Source organism: Anser anser (genome assembly GCF_964211835.1).
Source record: "Anser anser genome assembly, chromosome: 12".
NCBI lineage: Eukaryota > Metazoa > Chordata > Aves > Anseriformes > Anatidae > Anser > Anser anser.
In genome coordinates this window covers 19,354,908-19,373,869 of record NC_139733.1, presented here as the reverse complement: position 1 = coordinate 19,373,869, position 18,962 = coordinate 19,354,908, and the positions used below count along the sequence as shown (strand labels likewise).

At 42.5% G+C, this 18,962-nt stretch overlaps 1 protein-coding gene across 31 annotated transcripts in view; it reads left to right on the top strand.

Moving 5' to 3' along the window:
- FOXP1 (forkhead box P1) overlaps positions 1-18,962 on the top strand; it is a 384,604-nt gene that overhangs the window by 346,139 nt on the left and 19,503 nt on the right. For 25 of the 31 annotated variants that reach the window (XM_083795634.1, XM_083795618.1, XM_083795612.1 and 22 more), the window contains 5 exons: positions 1,009-1,096; positions 7,605-7,688; positions 16,175-16,376; positions 16,485-16,564; positions 17,204-17,305. In XM_083795634.1, coding sequence (XP_083651760.1) covers positions 1,009-1,096; positions 7,605-7,688; positions 16,175-16,376; positions 16,485-16,564; positions 17,204-17,305 — 556 coding nt within the window. The remainder of the gene's footprint in view (positions 1-1,008; positions 1,097-7,604; positions 7,689-16,174; positions 16,377-16,484; positions 16,565-17,203; positions 17,306-18,962) is intronic. The other 6 variants (XM_083795619.1, XM_083795625.1, XM_083795624.1 and 3 more) reach the window with 1 other exon arrangement.

Genomic DNA, 18,962 nt, shown 5'->3' with positions numbered 1-18,962 from the left:
TCATGTGGAAAAAAAATAATTCTTGTAAGCAGGTGAGAAAGTTACTCCACAGAATACTAAATATTGCACTTAGGATAAAATGGTTAGCCAGCACAGTAGGGTAAGTAGGCCAAAACTGCTCTGTGTTGTAAGTCAGGGGAGTTAAATTTAGACCATCGTACGCTACAGATAATGAAATCAAGGCAGTTTAAAGGTAAAAAAGTGTAGATGGGAGAACAATACCTGGAGGATTTTTATTTTTTGCACTTCTGTGAAGGTACTAGTCCCAAAACACAGCTTTAGCCTGAGCCTTAGAGCAGTGTTATTTTAAAGGCTTTATTTATTTTTTTTGATTTCTTTTAACATTTGCATGGGGGAAGTTTTTCAGAACACATACTACAATAAACCTTGAATTCCAGCTGTTCTAGTGTTCTGGATGACTTTTTGTTTCTTTTGAATGAAGAGAATTTGTTTTACAGTAACTGTCCGTATTTTTCTCTCTTTTATTGGTATATATTTTGCACATACTTAGACACCGAATTTTGTGTGTTCTTTTGTTCTTTACACAATCATATATTTTATTTTATTTTTAATCATGTAAACATGAGGGTTCTATGAGATTTAATTATTCATGTATTGCATGTATCCATTTAGATATATCCAGCATTTTACAGTCAAGTAGTATGAAATTATATATGAACTAATATTGCTATAAATTTATGATCTGCTTTCGTTATCTAATGGAGGAAAAGCAACTGTTCTGCAGAATTTCTGTTATTTACAAGTGAGCTGCCTTGTGAAAAAATGTGCTTAAGATACAATGAGTGATGGGAGGATACAAGCCAAAAAGCAGGACAGAGCAAAAAAAAAAAAAAAAAAAAAATTTTAAAAAATTAGGCAAGCTTTAAAAACCTCAGATACTGATAAAGACCTGCTGGATAACTTTCAGATTGCTTATTCATCCTGGTAACTACTTTTTTCCTTTTTGTTTATCCATTTCACTTAATGATTTTCTGTGTATTGTTACAGACATCTCAACAGTGAGCATGCGCTGGATGATAGAAGTACAGCCCAATGTAGAGTACAAATGCAGGTTGTACAGCAGTTAGAGCTACAGGTAAAATAAAATTTATTTTAATATTACCTCAGTATTAATCAAATCCAATTCTCGACAGCAATAAAAAATGAGTTCTGCTTTTCCCACTATGATTGAAAACCAGCTTTCAAAACCTTCTTGTAGTAGTTTTAAAAACCGTCAAAAGAAACTGCAGCTTCATTTCCTCTTTTCTAAACCGTAACTTGAAAAGAAATAGGAAACTTAAACAGGCTGACTGATTGGAAATCCAATAGTACATATCTAATGTTTTTTATATCCACTGGGTGGGGTGGAGGGGGGCGAGGGGAATGTGGTCCCCTTCATTTATAGATGTTGATACAGGGGAATTGGTTGATGTTTATTTCAAAACGCTGCATAACCTGGCTTGTTTGGTGGTCTCTCATATACTAACACTCTCCATGTATTTATTATTATTATTATTATTTTGCCATTCGTAGCAAATGAGTTTTTTAAAGTGCAAAAAGAGGGTAAATGGGAATATATTGAATGCAATGCAAAGATATGACCTGTTTGTGTAACTGCCTTTCCAAATGCTTTTGAGTTCTTTCTGTCTCCCTGCACCTCGCTGCTCTAGCTGGGCTCCTTTGACAGTCTGTCTGCGTGTAGGCAAGAGGTTAGCAAAGAAGGGGAAATTAAAACAATGTTGTACATTATATAGTTACCAGCTATTGAAAAACCTATTTTGTATGCAAGACAGCAGCGTAGAGATATATGGAAAGCCTTGGGCTAAGTACAGAAGATAATTACATTTGGAATTTTACTGAGTTAAGTCATTTATAGCTTCAAATAGTTGGAGAGAAAAATCAGCAAAAACACACTTAAACTTCTTGTTGTTACTTTTCAAGATAAGCATTTTAAAAAAATTCCTTTTATCTTCTTATCTTACAAATTACCCTTTTTTTCATAGATATTTCCTAAATTTTACTTTCAGGAACACGCTGGTCATGACACTTTTTCACTATTAGCTAAAGCAATATAAACTATTTTAATACAAGTTTTATAAAAATCAAACTACCAGTCATAAAATATCAAGAGTCTCGCAGAAAATGTTATGAGAAATGGTCTGTTATTTTAACAAGTTTCTTGGGAATTAGAAGAAAGAATCTGCAGTCTTCCTGGTAAACTGAGATACGAGATAATCTTTTACCAAGATGCAGTAATAACTCGTGCTGAAGGTAAATCTAGATTATTCAGTTGCAGTCAGCTTGAAAAGCATTAATCCTTCTCTCCTGCCGTTACTGGGCATGTCTGTGCCTGGAACTACAGGATGATGCCCTAGACTTGAATAGGACACCACGACTGGTTGCTGCCTCTCCGCAGGCCTTTGACAATACTTTGGAAAGGTTCATTAGTGCTGCATTACACTAATTATAACAAGTGACTGATATCCACAGATTCGCACCCATTTAGCATTGGGAATACGGCTTAGCTTAGAGTCCTTGCATGGAAGGTAGCATAAATTCCCAAAGACAAGAACATATTTTCAAAGCGATATGAAGGCTAAGTCAAAAAAATTCGGTATGACTTTTTCGAACAGTCTTACTAGCACAGTAAACAGGATGAACTGGGGGCTTAATTTAGGCTGGGTTGTTAATAATAGAGTGAGACCATCTATGCATTAGCCATCAAGAATGGATGGAAGAAGAGGGTTGTCCTGCTTCTGAAACGCACCTGTATCTCCCCCCTTCTCCCTCCAATGATCTTGTGGATCTGTCTTCTGATAATCTACATAAATTTGTACACAGGAGGAGACAGAGGATTTGTCTTCCAGTGCCTACATTATCAGTCCGTGACCTCTTTTTTTCACAGAGAAACATAACAAAATGAAAGCCTAGCCCATGAGCAGAGTTTTCAATGACAAGGTCTGCAGGTCTGCAGCACCCAGCGTGTTAGAGCAGGAGCAGCTGGACCAAGACCATTGACCTAACGCCCCCCCAATGGAGCAGTTGCCAACAGGGTCACAAATCAGCCCTGTGGCCAACTACGTGACTTTTGTGAGCCAGGTAGGAGAGGGACCTGTAGCTTTTCCCACTTGCCCCATGACTCTCAGCAGTGACAAGAAGCCTTGCCTTCAAGCGGAGCTGTGCAGCGTTGTGCGCTGTTCAGCGACCAACATCCTGGCAAGACCCAGCTGCTGCCCTGTCTCATGCTCATACAGCCCTATCGAGACACAAATTTAAGAAATCCATTACAACTGAGGGAAACACTTCAGGTTTTAAATGTGATGGACACAAATGCAAGCCTTTTTTTTTTAATGTTATTTATTTTACACAGAATAGTTTTGTCAGTATCGTGGACAGAGATAAATGCAGTGTTTTTAAAAGGAAGTAATTTTAAGTGAACTTTTTGGAGGAAAAAACAGGTCAGATATGTTTTGTGTTCGATTGTAAATGCCCTTTTGCAGAAGTATCATGAAGTTTAGGTCTCAGCATTTCCATCACAAACATTTAAAATATCACAGACAAGGTAGAGATCTTCTCATATTTCACTTTGTTTAAACCATCTTGACGTGATCATTTGTTGCCATTATAAATAGTGAGAATTGGGCTGCTGGGTAAAACACAAACACAGGAACACTTCCCTATCCTTAGTGAGATCTTAGCTGGAATATGACATTCATTTTGCAACACCAGCTTTGAGTGGAAAAACATTTCAGGACAGCAACAAGGCTTTGATATACTTCTTTTTTTTAAAAAAAAATATACCTCCCAGTAGAACATGAATACAGCTGACCATTTTCAGGGCAGTGAAAACACTGCATGGGCTTGTTTTCCTAAAGCATTCATTGACACTTTTGAAAAACGGATCCTGAACCTTTCTAGTAGTACACAGCCTTACTAATAAGCACGTAACAGGAGGGAAGGTTATGGCTTGGTTGTCTCTCACACTGCCCATGACTGGCTTCCTTCTCCTTTGTCCTTGGTCTTTTTCCAAAACCCTGCTGCTGAAGTGATCTCCTCTTCCTGTTGATCTGGCCATGTTGCTCCTGTTGAATGCCCTCACTGGGTTTCCATTTTCACGTTCCTACTCCTTGCTACTATTTTCTGTCTGGTTTTCCTCCCGTACAGCTTCTGCACCCTGTGTGCCTAATGCCTTCTCTCTGGCTCCTTGGTCCACTGACGTCCATGCTGCCTCCTCTCCTTCAGCCCCTTCTGGCCTGTGCTTTCAGTGCCTTCCCTCTTCTGCTTTTCAAGCAGGTGCAGTTCTCGGATTTAACCTCTCCAGGCCAAGGCATGTGTCTGGTGTCCATGCTTGCAAAGCACTGTATGCATGTACCTTGCTCTGGAAGGGTTTTCCATGGAAGAACTCATAGGCACCTAGACCATGGTAGAACCCCACTGAATTCCACCACCAGCTGGTAGAACTGTGAGTGGGGGAAGCCTCACAAAATGAGGCTTTCCATGAAGAACTGGGTGGCCATCTGAAAACTCTCACCATCTAGACCTTTCAAAAAGGATACAGGAAAAAAGAATGAGGCTTCAGATGGGACTGTGTTGTAAGAATCTTCATATGCCCTGTAGGGAGCAGAACTCATGTGTTGAAGTAATCTGCACTGAAAACCAAGAACTTGCTGTTTCTAATCTGCTCCTTGGTGTTGGATCTTCAAATGATAAGGTCTTGACCCTGAATTTTACCAGGCCCCCTCTGAACATGTAAACTTTTCAGGCTGGACCAGCAGCTCTAAGTCCTCGCCACAGGAAGCTTTTACAGATCTACAGCCCCTGTTCTTCTAAAAAGCCCACCCGGTATTTTCTCCTGTGCCATCAGCCAGCACTGTCATTCAGGGGAGGGTTCTGCACCCAGAGGTAGGGGCACCCTTTCCAGCAGGACTCAGGAGGTCTGCAGGTGCCAGCTGAGCCCGCAGGCAAGGACATGGCTCCCTCTGTTCCCCCTGTCCTGCTCAATGCTGGTGCCAAGGGAGGGAGCTACCAGTGTGACTCCAAATTAAAGCTGGGTGTATACATTCAAGCGCACTATTATAGACTAAGTAGCTGTCACAGGAGACCAGCAGGTAGGAAATAATTTCCTGGTGGGAAATAGTGCCCACCAGGAGCATTGAGGCACTGGAATAGACTGATTCAAGAGTTGCATTAATCAGTTTATTTTTGTTTCATAACAGTCTCTTGCCCAATAACACTGTCCGTAGATCAGGAGCGTTTTCCTGTAAGTCCACTAGCAATCCCCATTTCGGGACCATCTGCACTCCAGTGAGTGCCACCAGTGAGCACTTGCTCCCATCAGCGGCCCAGCTGCCGTTGTGACTTCTCTTGAATCACCCCGCTGAGCGAAGGGGCTGCTGGTGACGTTCTGGTTTGGTATCACTGCTGCTTCCTGACCTAGGGGAAAAACAGTTTAAAGAAATTCTTCAGATTTTTTTTACTTCTCTTCAGTGCTTTGAAACTGAGAGACCTCTATTTTTCATAATTTAAACTCCTGCCTAACTGGGTGAGTGTTTGAATTCCTAGACTATGACAAAACACTAGCGTGTGTCTGCCTGAAATGTCGAGAGGATCTTTAATAACGTTCACCCACCAGAAACTGCATTAAAAGCATGCTAAGATGATGACTAAAACCAATAAAAGCAAGGACCCTGACTGCTGGGAGTGCAGTACCGCTCCGTTTTGATGAAGGGACGCAGAGGAAGCACCGCGCAGGGTGTGCCCTGCGCTGCCCGGGTGCCTTTCCCTGCTGGCACTGCTCTGTTGTGAGCAGGAAGTTTTCAAGTGCCCGCGTTTTATTTGTTTGGGCTAGAGCTTTGGTTTCTGCAGTAGCCTGCAGACCAAAATGTCATGCACAGATGACCCTGCCGTGCAGCCGCAGTGCCCACTAACTGCTAAGAAAGAGAGACCGCCCAACAAAGCTGCACTGAGAATAAGATATTTACTGTTTTTTATTTGTTTTGTGTAAAGCACAGCAGCTGAGGGGGGAGACCTCTACTTTCTCTGAAGAGGTCCTCGAAGGACTCTCAGAGGGAGAAGTTCCTACTGCATTGCTATGATAAGAGCCCATCGCTGCTCTTTTGTGATATCCAGAGCAGATCTGGTGATAGATTGCAGGAGATCTGCTATCGGCTTCAGCTTTTCTCACTTGCCATGGAGGTTTTTGACCAAGAAAAGAAAAGCAGCTTGAAAAGCCCAGCAATTTTGCTTTTGCACTTCCAGAGCACACAGCGGTGACACCATTTTTTCCTTTATTTAATTCCTGTCTTGCAAACTTGTGTGCCAAACTTTATCCCATCATGACGCCTCACTGGCACAGTCCAAAACCCCTCGCCTTGTGAAGAGCAAGACAACCTTGACTGTAAGGTTATGAATGGGGATTTATGACCAAGTCTCCTTTTATATACACTTAGCCCAACTTCGCTGCTACAAACAGATGACTGTGATAAGGTGGGCAGGTTGTTTAAAATTTCACTGGAATGCAAGCACAGTTCTCCTCTTGGCACCAGGGATCTGGCTTGTCTAAAGCACAACTCAGCTCTGCAAAAATTGTCATCTGTGAGAACCTGATCCAAGTCCTGCTGGAAACAGGAGCATTTATATTGGGCATGTAGGTTAACACGCCTTTTTCATTAGTATTATTTCATAATATCATCCTGCTTTTTTTTTTCTTTTTTTCTTTTTTCTTTTTTTTTAATAGCAGCTGGAAAAAGTCCTATTTGCTTATAGAAAAAAAAAATGGTTTCCAAAAATAGTGAGGTTTAGAGCCTGGCCAGTGCATTTGAAATGCATTGGGAAGCCATCCTGGCCACAGCTGTGTAGGGTGTGATCCTGAGACACCATCCAGGTGCAGATCACAAGGGAAAAACCTCAAGAGACTTGAGGAAGTGAGGGACAGCCCTTGACATCCAGCACAGGAGCTTGGCCCCGGTTGTGGGCTGCGATGCGGTGGACGACATGGTTAGCTTTCCCACCCTGCTCCCTCATGCATGCACCAAAGGGATTCGGGTTCCCCTCCCGGCCCCACGGGGTTTTTGCCAGTTCTCAAGGGCAAGCAGAGCGCCGAGGCTGCCTGTCGTGACTCGCCGCGGAGCCTCGTGTGGTTTAACCACCGCCGCCTCCCTGCCTGCTGCGCGGTGCCGCAAAGCCTGCACGTGACGTGAAAGCTGCGGCCTGCTCGTGCTGCTTGTTTTCTGCTGCGGAAGGAGGAAAAGGCGTCACGGAGGCACTGCGTAGCTCTCTTTCTGCTGCGCCTCCCGGGCTGGAGCGGGGCTGGTTAATAAACATGATTCACTGTTGTCTTTTAGCTGTCAGGGCTAGAGTGAACCTCTTGGTGCCGGCAGGTCTAGCTCTTCTCACTCAAGGGCTAATGCATTTTGCTTTGGGAAGCACTGACACCCAGCACCAAGTGTTAGCTTTGCCTCGCAAAAAGACCATATACAATTTCCAAACTGCTCAGCAATAAAACTCTTCTGCCTTGCACATCGGTGCCAACTGTTTAATTAGGAATAAGCAGAGATTGGATTTTATTCCTACAAGTAATAGAGCATTTTTTTCCCCCCCTTCAGCTTGCAAAAGATAAAGAGCGCCTGCAAGCCATGATGACACACCTGCATGTGAAGTCAACTGAACCAAAAGCCACCCCTCAGCCCGTAAGTACTGAACTGTGCAGAAGGCAAACAAAACCTCACAACAAACCTCTTTTCCTGTTTCCCACCTGGGCGTGTGATGCGAAGCGTGGCCCGCTGTGTGCAGCCTGTCGCAGCGAGGAGATGCAAAACGCCTTCCTCGCTGGGGCTTTGCAGGAGGCACTGCCACAGGGACCCCCTTCTCACCATCCTCCTTCCTTTGGGGGGGGGGGGACACAGAAACTGGACTCCAAAGCTGACGCGGGGGGCCTTTCTCTGGCCTGTAAATCTCTTTACATTGGTCCGACTTGCATGAAATCTTAGGAAGTGTTAGGAAGGAGATGTAATTAAATTATATTTAGTATATTTATTTGGCTTTCTCTCTGACAGACGTTTACAGTAGAACAGACTCTAGTTGCACGTTTCGATGATAAGCAGTTACTCGGTATCAGGTTTTATACCATTGAAACTGAGAAGCTAAACCTTTTCCACCCCAGATTGCTCTTTAGAAAAGGGGGGTGCAGGGGAAGCAATGAGGCAGGAGGGATTGGTCAGCTGCTTCATAAACTCCTCCTTCTTGCACGGCACCCAGCGGCTCTGCAGGCCAAGCCAGCTCGTGGGTGCCCCCACAAAAAAGACAAGTCTTCCATCTCCTTCCCTGCCCAAAATGACTCTTCAGCTGTTGTTTTCTCCTAACCTCTTAATGCTGAAAATGTTCCTCAGAGCTTCACATGATTATTCAAAGTGGAGAGAGTGCTTTGCTTCTTGATTTTAAGATTTGTAAGATTTAAAGGTACACTGGCTTTATTTGATTTTGCTTTGAGTCATTGTGTGAAAATTAATTGAGCGTTGACAATCTATAGTTAGTACTAGCAATTTTAATCAATATGCAATGATGCAGCATAATGACAAAGTATTGGTTTATCTGTTTTGACTGATTTTTTTTTCTATAAATAAAGCAAACACACACCCATATATGTGTGATTTATGGTGATCGAAATAAAAAGGAGTCAGACTATTAACCCAGCAAATATGGTAGCCTGCCAAGATGCAGTTGGTAGACAAAATTAATGTCTGAAACAGAACACATTACAGAGATAGAGAACATAAAATCATTAAACACTTCGCGCACCCATTTTTACTAGAAACGGATTTCTCAGTTTCCATGTAGTTGGAAATAAATGGCTTCAGAAGTGCATAGGGAGGCTACTAGATAGAAAATAGCAGGCTATTTGGCAGTGCTGGAGCAGATGTCAAAGTCAACGGGAAATTTCAGTGCCGTCTTGGAGAGAGTTGAGTGGTAGGTATGAACCCTTCCATTTAAACTGTTGAGATTCCTCAAATTGCTTGATCTAGTGGATACCAGCCCTCTAGAGTGGAAAATACACACAGTGTCTATAAAAATAGCATTCTCCTAGTTCCTCATATCCACCTCAGCCTGAATGCAAATGCTTCAGCACATTGTTGGCAAAGTATGTAGACCCAACAGAATGGGGAGGAGGTTTGGTTTCTATAGCTCTTACTGGATTAAAAATTAAAACAGCGGAATAATCTGGGAGTCTCAAAGCACTCTGCCTTGAGGCCTTTCATAAAGCGGTGCCCCTCAGGAGGAAGGATTAAAAACTAAAGGGAGGAAATCATAAGAAGGAGAGCAGTGTTTGGCAAGGCAGCTAGTGATCGATGCTCAGCCGCAGAGGGCAGGAAGCTTTGGCGGGTGTTGTAGGCTATGGAGATGCCAGGCGGTGTCGCCATGAAGATTAGTGTTAACAGCTAATAAACAGGGAAAAGCAGCGGAAAAAAAAAAAAAGTGAACGCAGGGGGAAAAGGGCTGTCTTGATTAGTATTAAAAATGTTTTACATTCTGGAAAATTATAGCTTTGTTGGGGACCTCCTACTAAATTTATTTTTAACTGCTCTATTGAAAATTCTGTACCACTAGTCAACATTATCTCTCAGTTGCTCAGCACAGTGTTTCTTTATTAAAAGAAATAGGCATGAATATTTTTGACTGAAAAATTAATAGCTTTTGAATTCATACACAGCAGGTTTTCTTTTGCAAAGAAGTCCAATATCGCTGCACAGCACTTCTATAACCATTTATTTGGAGTCCAAGTCAAACCTTTGACAGCTAGAGCAGTGTTACAAGCCAACATAAAGAACTCCAAGATGTAAACCAACAATAGGCAGTCTGTGTGAGGTTTGCCATTGTCAAATACATAGATTGTTTGGATTAGTTTATGTAAATGTACTGTTGTATTACCCTTTGGAAAAAAAAAGATCACATTTGTGTATGAAAAGTGGTTTCGTTCACAGGCAGCATTATAAATTCCTTATCCTTTAACTTACATGTTAGAAGTAAAAATTGGTGCCTGACAGGCCTATATTGTGTGGCACTCTGTTGTTGGATTGAAACTGCCTTCTTTTCATTTATTGAAATATAGAAAAATTTATTATAGATACCATCTGATAAATCAGAAATTATTAAAATATGTATAGGTGAAGCATTTGAAAATTAATTATAAAATGTAGAAGTATAGTGTTTTGCATAAATTGTGCTTTCGTTGTGAAAAAAATACACAGGCACTGCTCAGACTCTGCTAGACCCTAGTCCTTTTAACTCAGTGGGATAGGACTTTGGTAAAAAGATCTGATGACCATTATTGCAGTGCAAAGTATTCTTTACATCCAGTAATTAATTTTTTTTTGCCAACATAACTAATGCAAGGTGTATGTTAGAATTAATATATTATGGTACATCGGCGGTTATAAAGGAACGAGTGGCTGCGAATGCAAACGTAGCAATGAATTGGGATTTAAAATTACAGCCTTTTCATGACCGAGGAAATATTTTTATTCTGCTCAAAAGATCTTAATGCTTATTTATAAACCGTTTGGTGCTGGCAGGTAGAAGCGGTGATTGAGCTGCTCACTGCACATCTGTTTTAGCCACGAGCCCGTTGTAACCCACACTGACCATCGGCACTGCCTTTGCCCGTTGGGCTTCAGGTGGTGGTGGGCTGGTGGTTGTGGACTGGTTGGATCCCAGGCAGCTTCGTGGTGCTTCTCCATCGAGTCGCAACTCGCCCAGGGTCGGTGAACGGCTGTTTGTCCGGCCTGGTTGTGTCCATCCCAACTTCAGGTGGCTTAGCTCCTTGCACTGATTTTCACCCTCACAGTGGAAGGGCCCGTGCGTTTCCCTACACCCGTCCGCCAAAGCAGCTGCTGGAGAAAGCCCTTCAGCTTGCTGCCAACATCTTCTGTAGTGGAAAGGGCAGCTCCTGTGTGCCCCGGGGGCTTGGGGGCAGCCAGGAGGGTGGCCGAGGGCAGGCTGGGGAAGGGGAGCAGTCGGGGCGAGGGCAGCGTGGGTGCCTGCTTTGCAGACGGCCAGCTTGGGAATGTCAGGGTCCAGCGGTGCAACAGCTTACAAGAAAATGGCAGTATCTCTCAGCTGGCACTCGGAACACGTGAAGTTGTTCCTATTACTGCTACCTGCGGTGTTTCGGTGAGAATAAAGGACTGGCTAAAGTGAGAACAAAGCTGGGAAGCAGTATGCTCTGACATCTTTCTAAGGTAACATTTTTTCAAGGCAGAAAAAGAAAAGCTAGAACAACAATTGCTCAAGAATTATCATTCTGGTTTTGCAATTAAGATAGCTTCCCCTACATGCTATTTTCATTCGTGTTAGTGATCAGCATGGTAGGTTAAAATGGAAATGTGATTTTTTTGGAGGATTAACTAACACTGAAGTTCAGAGGAAGCAAGGGAAAAGGAAAAAGCATCAACCAACAAGTAATTCTGCATACTAGGTGCTATATCCATCTTGTAAAAATAGACAGAAAACTTTAAGAGAAACTTTTGGCACTTTAAATAAAATGCACTGTTAGATATCCCTTATTTAATGTATTTTTTTTAACCTAACCATAGCAATTACGATTGTTTTGAAATACTGTTTTTAGCAACTGTAATAACAAAGCATTAAAAAAAATAGTCTTTTAACTGTTGAGGTAATGACTGAGCATTTTAGCTGCTGTAGCCGTACTTTATAGTTTGAAAAAATAATGATACACAGCAATAAAGAGAGATTCTCAAGCACAACAAAAGCTGTTTTTATATACTGGTTTTCATTAAGTCTCACTCCTCAGCTTCAGTTTCCTTAGTGTTCCTGCCAATAACAACACCTGCTAAGTGATTGCTGCCTGCCAGGCTCGCATCTAACGCGCTGATGTGTCCAGGCTGAAACGGGAGAGGAAGACACGGCATTTAACTAAGTTTCAGGCCCAGCGTCAGCCTTCTCTCCCACCCTCGGTGTGAAGAAAAGCACTCTCTGCTCTGGAGTGGTTTAGGGTCCAGCAGCTCGGCTCAGATAAATCCTCAGCCCCGGTTGTGACCAAAACAGCAGCAGCAATAGCAGAGGAATCACTGCCCTGCAGCAGTGGGTATGGCCCCTCTGGGTTGTTTATACATGTATATTTCTTTTTTTTTCTTTCTTCTTTTTTTTTTTCTTTCTTTTTTTTTTTTTTTAAAGTGTTTCAGATCGGGGTTTTTTTATTGCAGCCACTATTGTCATGTAAAATGTTTACACAAAAAGAAATCAGGCTGAGCCCTAATGGGAGAGCCACTTACTGGAAATCTGTTTTACAGGGTGAAGGAGAGGGTTACCTCTCTGCCTTGTTTATATCTAAGGAAAAAAAAAATATGACTCGGTCTTCACCTTTAATAGGAAGACACGACTATTTCTTGAAAGGGAAGGTTAATAATAAAATCCTAAGCAGGATATTGAACGCTGAAACAATTACAGCATTTATGATTGTTGAGTTAAAGCAGTATGAGGTGCTGGTCTTAAAAACCAAAACTGAACAAAGCAACCAACACCTTTCAGAGACTGAATTTACAGAATTTTAGGGCTTAAACCGGTTGTGGGGTTTGGTGGTGGTGTTTTTTTTTCCTTTTTTTTTTTTTTTTTTCCTTTTTTTTCTGTTTGTTGTTTTTTTTTTTTTCTTGTTTTCTTTTCAGGCTGGAGGAAATCCTCCCTCCCCCCATCCCCAGTGCAAACACTACAGTAACATTTAACTCTTTGGTGTGAGGGCCATACGTTGCCCTACGTGGTTGTGCCTTAGCGCAAGACAAAAGTTCTCCCTCATTCAAGTGCAAACTTCGTGACCCGTGTTCGCTCCCCTCTGACAAAAACGGTTCCTCATCCAAAAATTACAGTATGTGGGAAAACAGGCTGTGTACAAAATACCAGTGTGAACAACTTTGCTAATCATAGTAACTTGTTTTTAAATAGAAAATGCAAACAGTGAGAAACCACGTCGAGTTTCCATCAGGAAAAGAAACCCTCCCAGCCCAGTCCCTTCCTGATCTTTGCCCTGAATAATCGTCCTCGGCCGCGTGGGGCACGGGCGTTAGCGCATTTCTAATTGGGCACAGTATTAAGATTTAATAGTTTACGATCCCGATGAATATTTCAAGATTGCAACAAAACCAACACCGTTCATGATTTGTTGTTCTGCTCTAATTCACCACCGAGTTTTCAGTCCTCACGTTACAGACCCCACAAAGAAAGCGGCAGTGAGCGTCTGGGAGCAGCCCTCTTCCCCCTTGCCCTGCTCCGGGTGTCGGTAATGTCACCGGCAGGGATCTGTCCCCTGCCAGAAGAGGAGAGAGCGGTGAAAAATGCAAGGCAGGAGGAGGAAGAACTTCGCTAGCAATTGACAAGGTCGTCTTTCATTAACTTGTTGGTTCAGGCTCACAAACGGTCGGCGGAGGTGAAACGCAGCATACTCGCAGCATTCCAGCTTTTTGTTCTTTCTTTCCTCACAGACTGCAGTCATGTTTAATTTGGAAACTGGGCTCCTTTGGCAAATTAGCAATTAGAACAATTTTGTGGGAATATGTATATGTGTCATTAGTTTTCCTGCAAATTAATAGCGAGAGCAGAGGTCAGGCAGAAATTTTCCACTTGACTGCAGCTCCTCTGTTGAGATTTGGCACTTTGTTTTGGAACGGCCACAGCTGCTCAAAGCCACAGTCTTCCTTTAGGAACTGTCTTTTAATTAGTTTACCTCATAGCCATTATTACAAATATTACTGCCTCCCCTCCTTGAAATAAAATTACTGTTTCTACAAAATATTCCAGTGACATCTTGCACCACTGCACATTGATGGTGGGGTCACTCGAATGCAGCGTTTAATCATTAGATCACCTCCATAAGCATCTCCTAATTAGAGTCCTTACAATACAATTTTATCTGGTAATTAGCTGAGATTGGCTGCTTCCTCTGTAGCTTATTAGTGGCAGCCCAGCAGTGGGTGTGAATCACAGTGTCATTTGTCAAGCCTGTTAAAGCCCCCCCCCCTTTGCTCGTCCTCTCCTGTGTTTATTTCTAGTTGCTACCTATGCTGAAAAGCCTGAAGAAATTCAACTCGATTCACATTCTTTAAGCAGGGAACGTTGACCTTTGGGGATCCTTTCTCGCTGCTCCCTAGTAGAAACAGATTAAATGTTAAGTTTTTAAACGCTAAAAAAGGAAGCAAACTCTTTTGAAATGGAGTAGCGAGAGCCGTAATGATGAAGCACGAGCAGTGATCTTTCCAACAGGAGGGCCCGGCTGCCAAGCCTCTGCTAGAGATGGGCACTTAAAATTGATGCAGATTTGCTCGCAGTTATTGGACTGTTAAAATGTCCATTTAGAAACTGAGATAAAATACAGTAGATTTAATTTCATGGTGAGACCTGTCAGTTGTACTATTATTATCGTCACCGGTCCTTTTATCATATGTAATAGATGGATAGATGGATAACAGGGAGACATTACCGGGTGTGTATCCCTAATCAGTGTCCTTAAATCACGCCAGTCAACAAGCGGAGGTGGCTCTCGCCGGCGGCACCGCCGGGCTCCGAGCCCGCGTCTTCTCCCGCAGCTTGCACTTAGCTGCTCCCGCCGGGGCGGGATTCTCTGGGAAATCAATACCTGTGTTTTACTGCCTCTCGTCATCTCCTCGCTGGGGTCTTGCTCTCCGGCATCGCCATGAACTGTTAAATATTTCCCGTGTGAGGAGAACCCCGGTTTGCAAGCACCGGCACAAAGGGCTGGGTGTTGGCAGCTACCTCTGCTGCCAGGGCGCGGGGTCGCAGGCGTGCAGCACTTTGCAGCACCAGGCTTTTGTGGCTGGGCTTCCAGTCTTTTTTTTTCCAGTTTTTGTGGCTGTGCTTCGCAGTCAGGACAGAAAAGCAGGCACACTTATCTGTCATTCAGCTGGGCCCTTCCTGTGGGCGACTGGCTTTTTGTCTTGGTGTCGCTTCTGTGACACCAGAACCTTTTATTTTCCACTACCTTTGTTTTGGATAAATCCTGTTACTTCGATAAAGAACCCCTATTTGTGGCTGTTAACTCATATGAGGGATGCTAATAGGAGTTTTCTTATCTGGTTATTTTCACATGAGAAAAACTAATACAGTGTCTTATGGATAAACAGGAGATGTTTGGGGGCATATCTGAACTGGGCGCCTCACCTTCATCTGAAAAGGTTTAATGTCCAGCCAAAAAGAATTTTAATCATGAACGAAAGTTATAAAATTCCGGCCCTGTTAAATTCAGTAGGAATTTTGCTACTGACTTCGATGGGGTCAGGATTTCACTGATACTACGTGCAAAAGTGCCTAAGGGAAGGAAATGTGGAAGTAGTCAGAGAGCCCTTTTCTTGGTCATCCTTTCTGATACCGTAGGTAAGAGATTGGGCGTTTGTTGAAAATACTCCAGCAGGAGCGACCTTTTGTGAGGGAGCATCGTGTTTCTAAGGGCACTGTTTCAAATACTGTCTGGGGCCGGGGTTTGTGCAGGTAGCGCCGCTGCCTTCCGTCGGGGGAGACAGGCGAGTGGTGCCACTTGTGCTGGGCTGAGTGGCTGCAGTATTTCATGCAGTGTGATTAATTAAATTATTCCAGATTTAACCTACTCGGGGCTTTGCTTTTAAAATGGATGAACGGGAGCGAGGAAAAAAAAAAAAAGCCCAGATGCTGAAGAGAGAGATTGCGTTTCTCCCTACCACGTCCTTAGGAAAGTCTTGCCTTTTATTCTAAGCCTGATGCCTTCAATGAAATATCCAAGAAGATTGATTAGAAGCCATGCATAATGATAGCATGGAAATAAGAGACGTGTGGGGTTTAGATTGTGAAACAATGGAACTAAAATAAAATATTAAAATGATTATGTACTCGGTGAGATCTTGTTTTAAGGTTTAGATAAAAATCCACAATTTGTAGTTCTGGCAGCAGGCTACATTATTCTTTTTTTTTTTTTTAATCAATCTGGAAATTTATATATTTATTTCTTTACTGGTACCTAATGGAGATGTTGCAACAGCACTTAGAGCTGAAGCAAGCACTCGAGCTGTGTTGTCTGCTTCAAACTGAGGAAGGTGCCATTACCGAGAATTTTCTCCACCATCCTTAATTAGCCAGAAGCGCCGTTTGTAACGCAGTCCTCGTCCTCTCCTTCCCTCTGCAGCTGAATCTGGTATCAAGCGTCACGCTTTCCAAGACGGCGTCCGAGGCTTCTCCACAGAGCTTACCTCATACTCCCACCACCCCGACTGCACCCATCACTCCCGTCACGCAGGGACCGTCGGTCATCACTACCACGAGCATGCACAACGTCGGACCCATCCGGAGGCGGTACTCGGATAAATACAACGTCCCCATTTCTTCAGGTAAAGGGGTACCGGTGGCACAGGCCCTTCTGGCCCACGTGGCTTTCTGTCGCCTGCAGCCCGGCATTGGCAGGCTGTGATGATAACAGGACAACTGCTCTTATTTAGCAGATATTGCCCAGAACCAAGAATTTTATAAGAACGCCGAAGTTAGACCACCATTCACGTATGCATCTTTAATTAGACAGGTAAGCAGAGCCAAACACACGCGTTCGGATTAGAAAAAAAAGTCTCCCTGTATGTGCACATTCTGGATTAAATAGATTTTCAAACCTTTGGTATGTAAGCATGCTCAAATGCTCAAACCTTTACTATAAGGGTTTTTAGAACTGCAATATATAACATAATTGCTTTTGATTAAGTATTACAATACGATGTGATTATTAGGAAATTCATTTCACACAACAGTGAAAATGAGCCTGTTTAAAGATGGCAAGTCAATTATCACAAGCTACAGTAATCTCTGATCCCTAGAATTAATCTGAGCTCTAAATAATTACTGAGCTTTAATCAGCTAGTGAAATGTTTTGCATTTCTCTTTGATTCTGCTTTATGAATGACTAATAAATTAATATTTCTGTAAGGAAACAGAAATAAAAACTCAAAACAATTAGATAATTCCATTTTGAATTTTGCCATTGAACTGTTAAATACAGCCATTAATCTTAGTTTGTATTGTGAAAACCTTCCTTTGGATTTTTGCTCCAAATCTCTTCTCTTTTCCTTGCTTTTCTTCTTTTCCTTCTTGTGTTCGTTCAAGTAAAACTCTGAATGTATTTTGAACTGGTTTGTTCATAACTGATCTTGCAATTGATTTGCTTCACAAGGCCATCCTCGAATCTCCAGAAAAACAGCTAACACTAAATGAAATCTACAACTGGTTCACGCGAATGTTTGCTTACTTCAGACGCAACGCGGCGACGTGGAAGGTAAGCATTATCCCGTGTATGCCTCTTGCCTTTGATATTTGACATGTACAGAATAGACGTTGCTGATGACATAACAAATTGTAACGACATGTGGACATGAAAATTTAGATCGGCAGTTTTGACACACACTAGGTGCCTTATCTGCAGGAAGAATTTGATATTTGGCAGAAAAATTCTTCTGCCTCTGAAAACCACTAATTGAATCCCCATTATTGGCTTTTATGTTCTGTGATTATGCCACGAGTTCCTCTGTGTGGTTGCTGCTAGCAGTGAAACTCAAGCCCTTCAGCTGGAACATATTAAAAAAAGAAAAAAAGAGGTAACGTTATTGTGTCAGTGGAAGATATGCTGTTTGTCTTTTTAGTTATGCAGACTGTAATCACAACTACTTTTTTTTCCCTAGGATCTATAGATAAGTGGATTTCTTTCCTCTGTCAAATGACTCTCAGCTACATATGCAGATCTGTTATAAACTTCCTTTTTTTTTTAGTCACACAGCAGAAGTTTATCGAACATAATATGCAAGAAGCAAGCCCCACCATAAGAAATGTGTTTAACAGAACTAAAACTTGGTATTTGGCACTTCAATTTCCTACTGTAACCATCTCTGATACTGTTAGATAAGAGGTCTGAGGAGCTAATTCTATTTTCTGTTTTGGAGGCCACTCTTTCCCTTCTACATAACATTATAATAGTCACACTGGCTTCTAAAGCTGGTATAATTACTAATGAATGAATCAAATAATAGGATCTTGCGTTGCAGTAAAAATTGCATCCCAGTACTTTGAGCTTCTCTTAATCTAGGCAACTCGTTTATTCTCTTACAACTTCAAATGACCAGGTAGGATGAATATGTCCCATACCTGCTGTTTCATTAGCGCTTTATATTTTTCCTGTCTCAGCCTGCATTTAGGATTAATTCCATCAAAGGATGGAGCTAAAAATGGTCCTTGGAAGTTAGTTTAGTTTTAGTAGCACATTATGCTTTTAATTCAGATCCCAGGGCAATTTTGTACATTTTCAACCATGATCCATAACCTCTTAGATTCAGGAAAGGTCTATGTGATTGCTGCTTTGATTCTTTGACTTCAGTTGGAAAACATGAGCAGTGTTTCACTTTGCAGCCTCCTTACTATCCAGAAAGGAAATTAACTTTCCTTGATTTAAGATCCATTTAGACCTGCCTGTCTTTTGCTGCTGGAGTGGTTCCAGTAGGCCTTTTCAGCAGCTGCAGGTGTGGGTCTAAAGCAAAAATCCTATGTAGTTCCAGCAGCAAAAGGAAGGGAAGTGGAGAAGGAGTGGAAGAAGGCAGCCTTGGCTGTATGTCCTGCGAGGCTAGTTTTAGGAATTAGCTTTGTGCATCACTTAAAATCAAGTCCCAGGAGCCACGTGCAATTACAGTGTGCTTATACAGAGGAGGAGAGAGGCAGAGCTGGCAATCCCTGGGCTTGCAGAAGAGCACAGTGTGTCCCAGCAGGTCCGTTTGCAGACCCCTCATGGACACCTCCACCTAGTCCTGCTCCACTACCTGGGAAGAAAAGCTTCACCTCAAGTTCCAGAATTGGTGTCCACTTTAGTAATGCAGGTTTTGTACTGCTCAGGTTTATGCCAGCCTTCAGGAACAGCAGGGATGGAAATGCAGCTCTGGATTGGCATG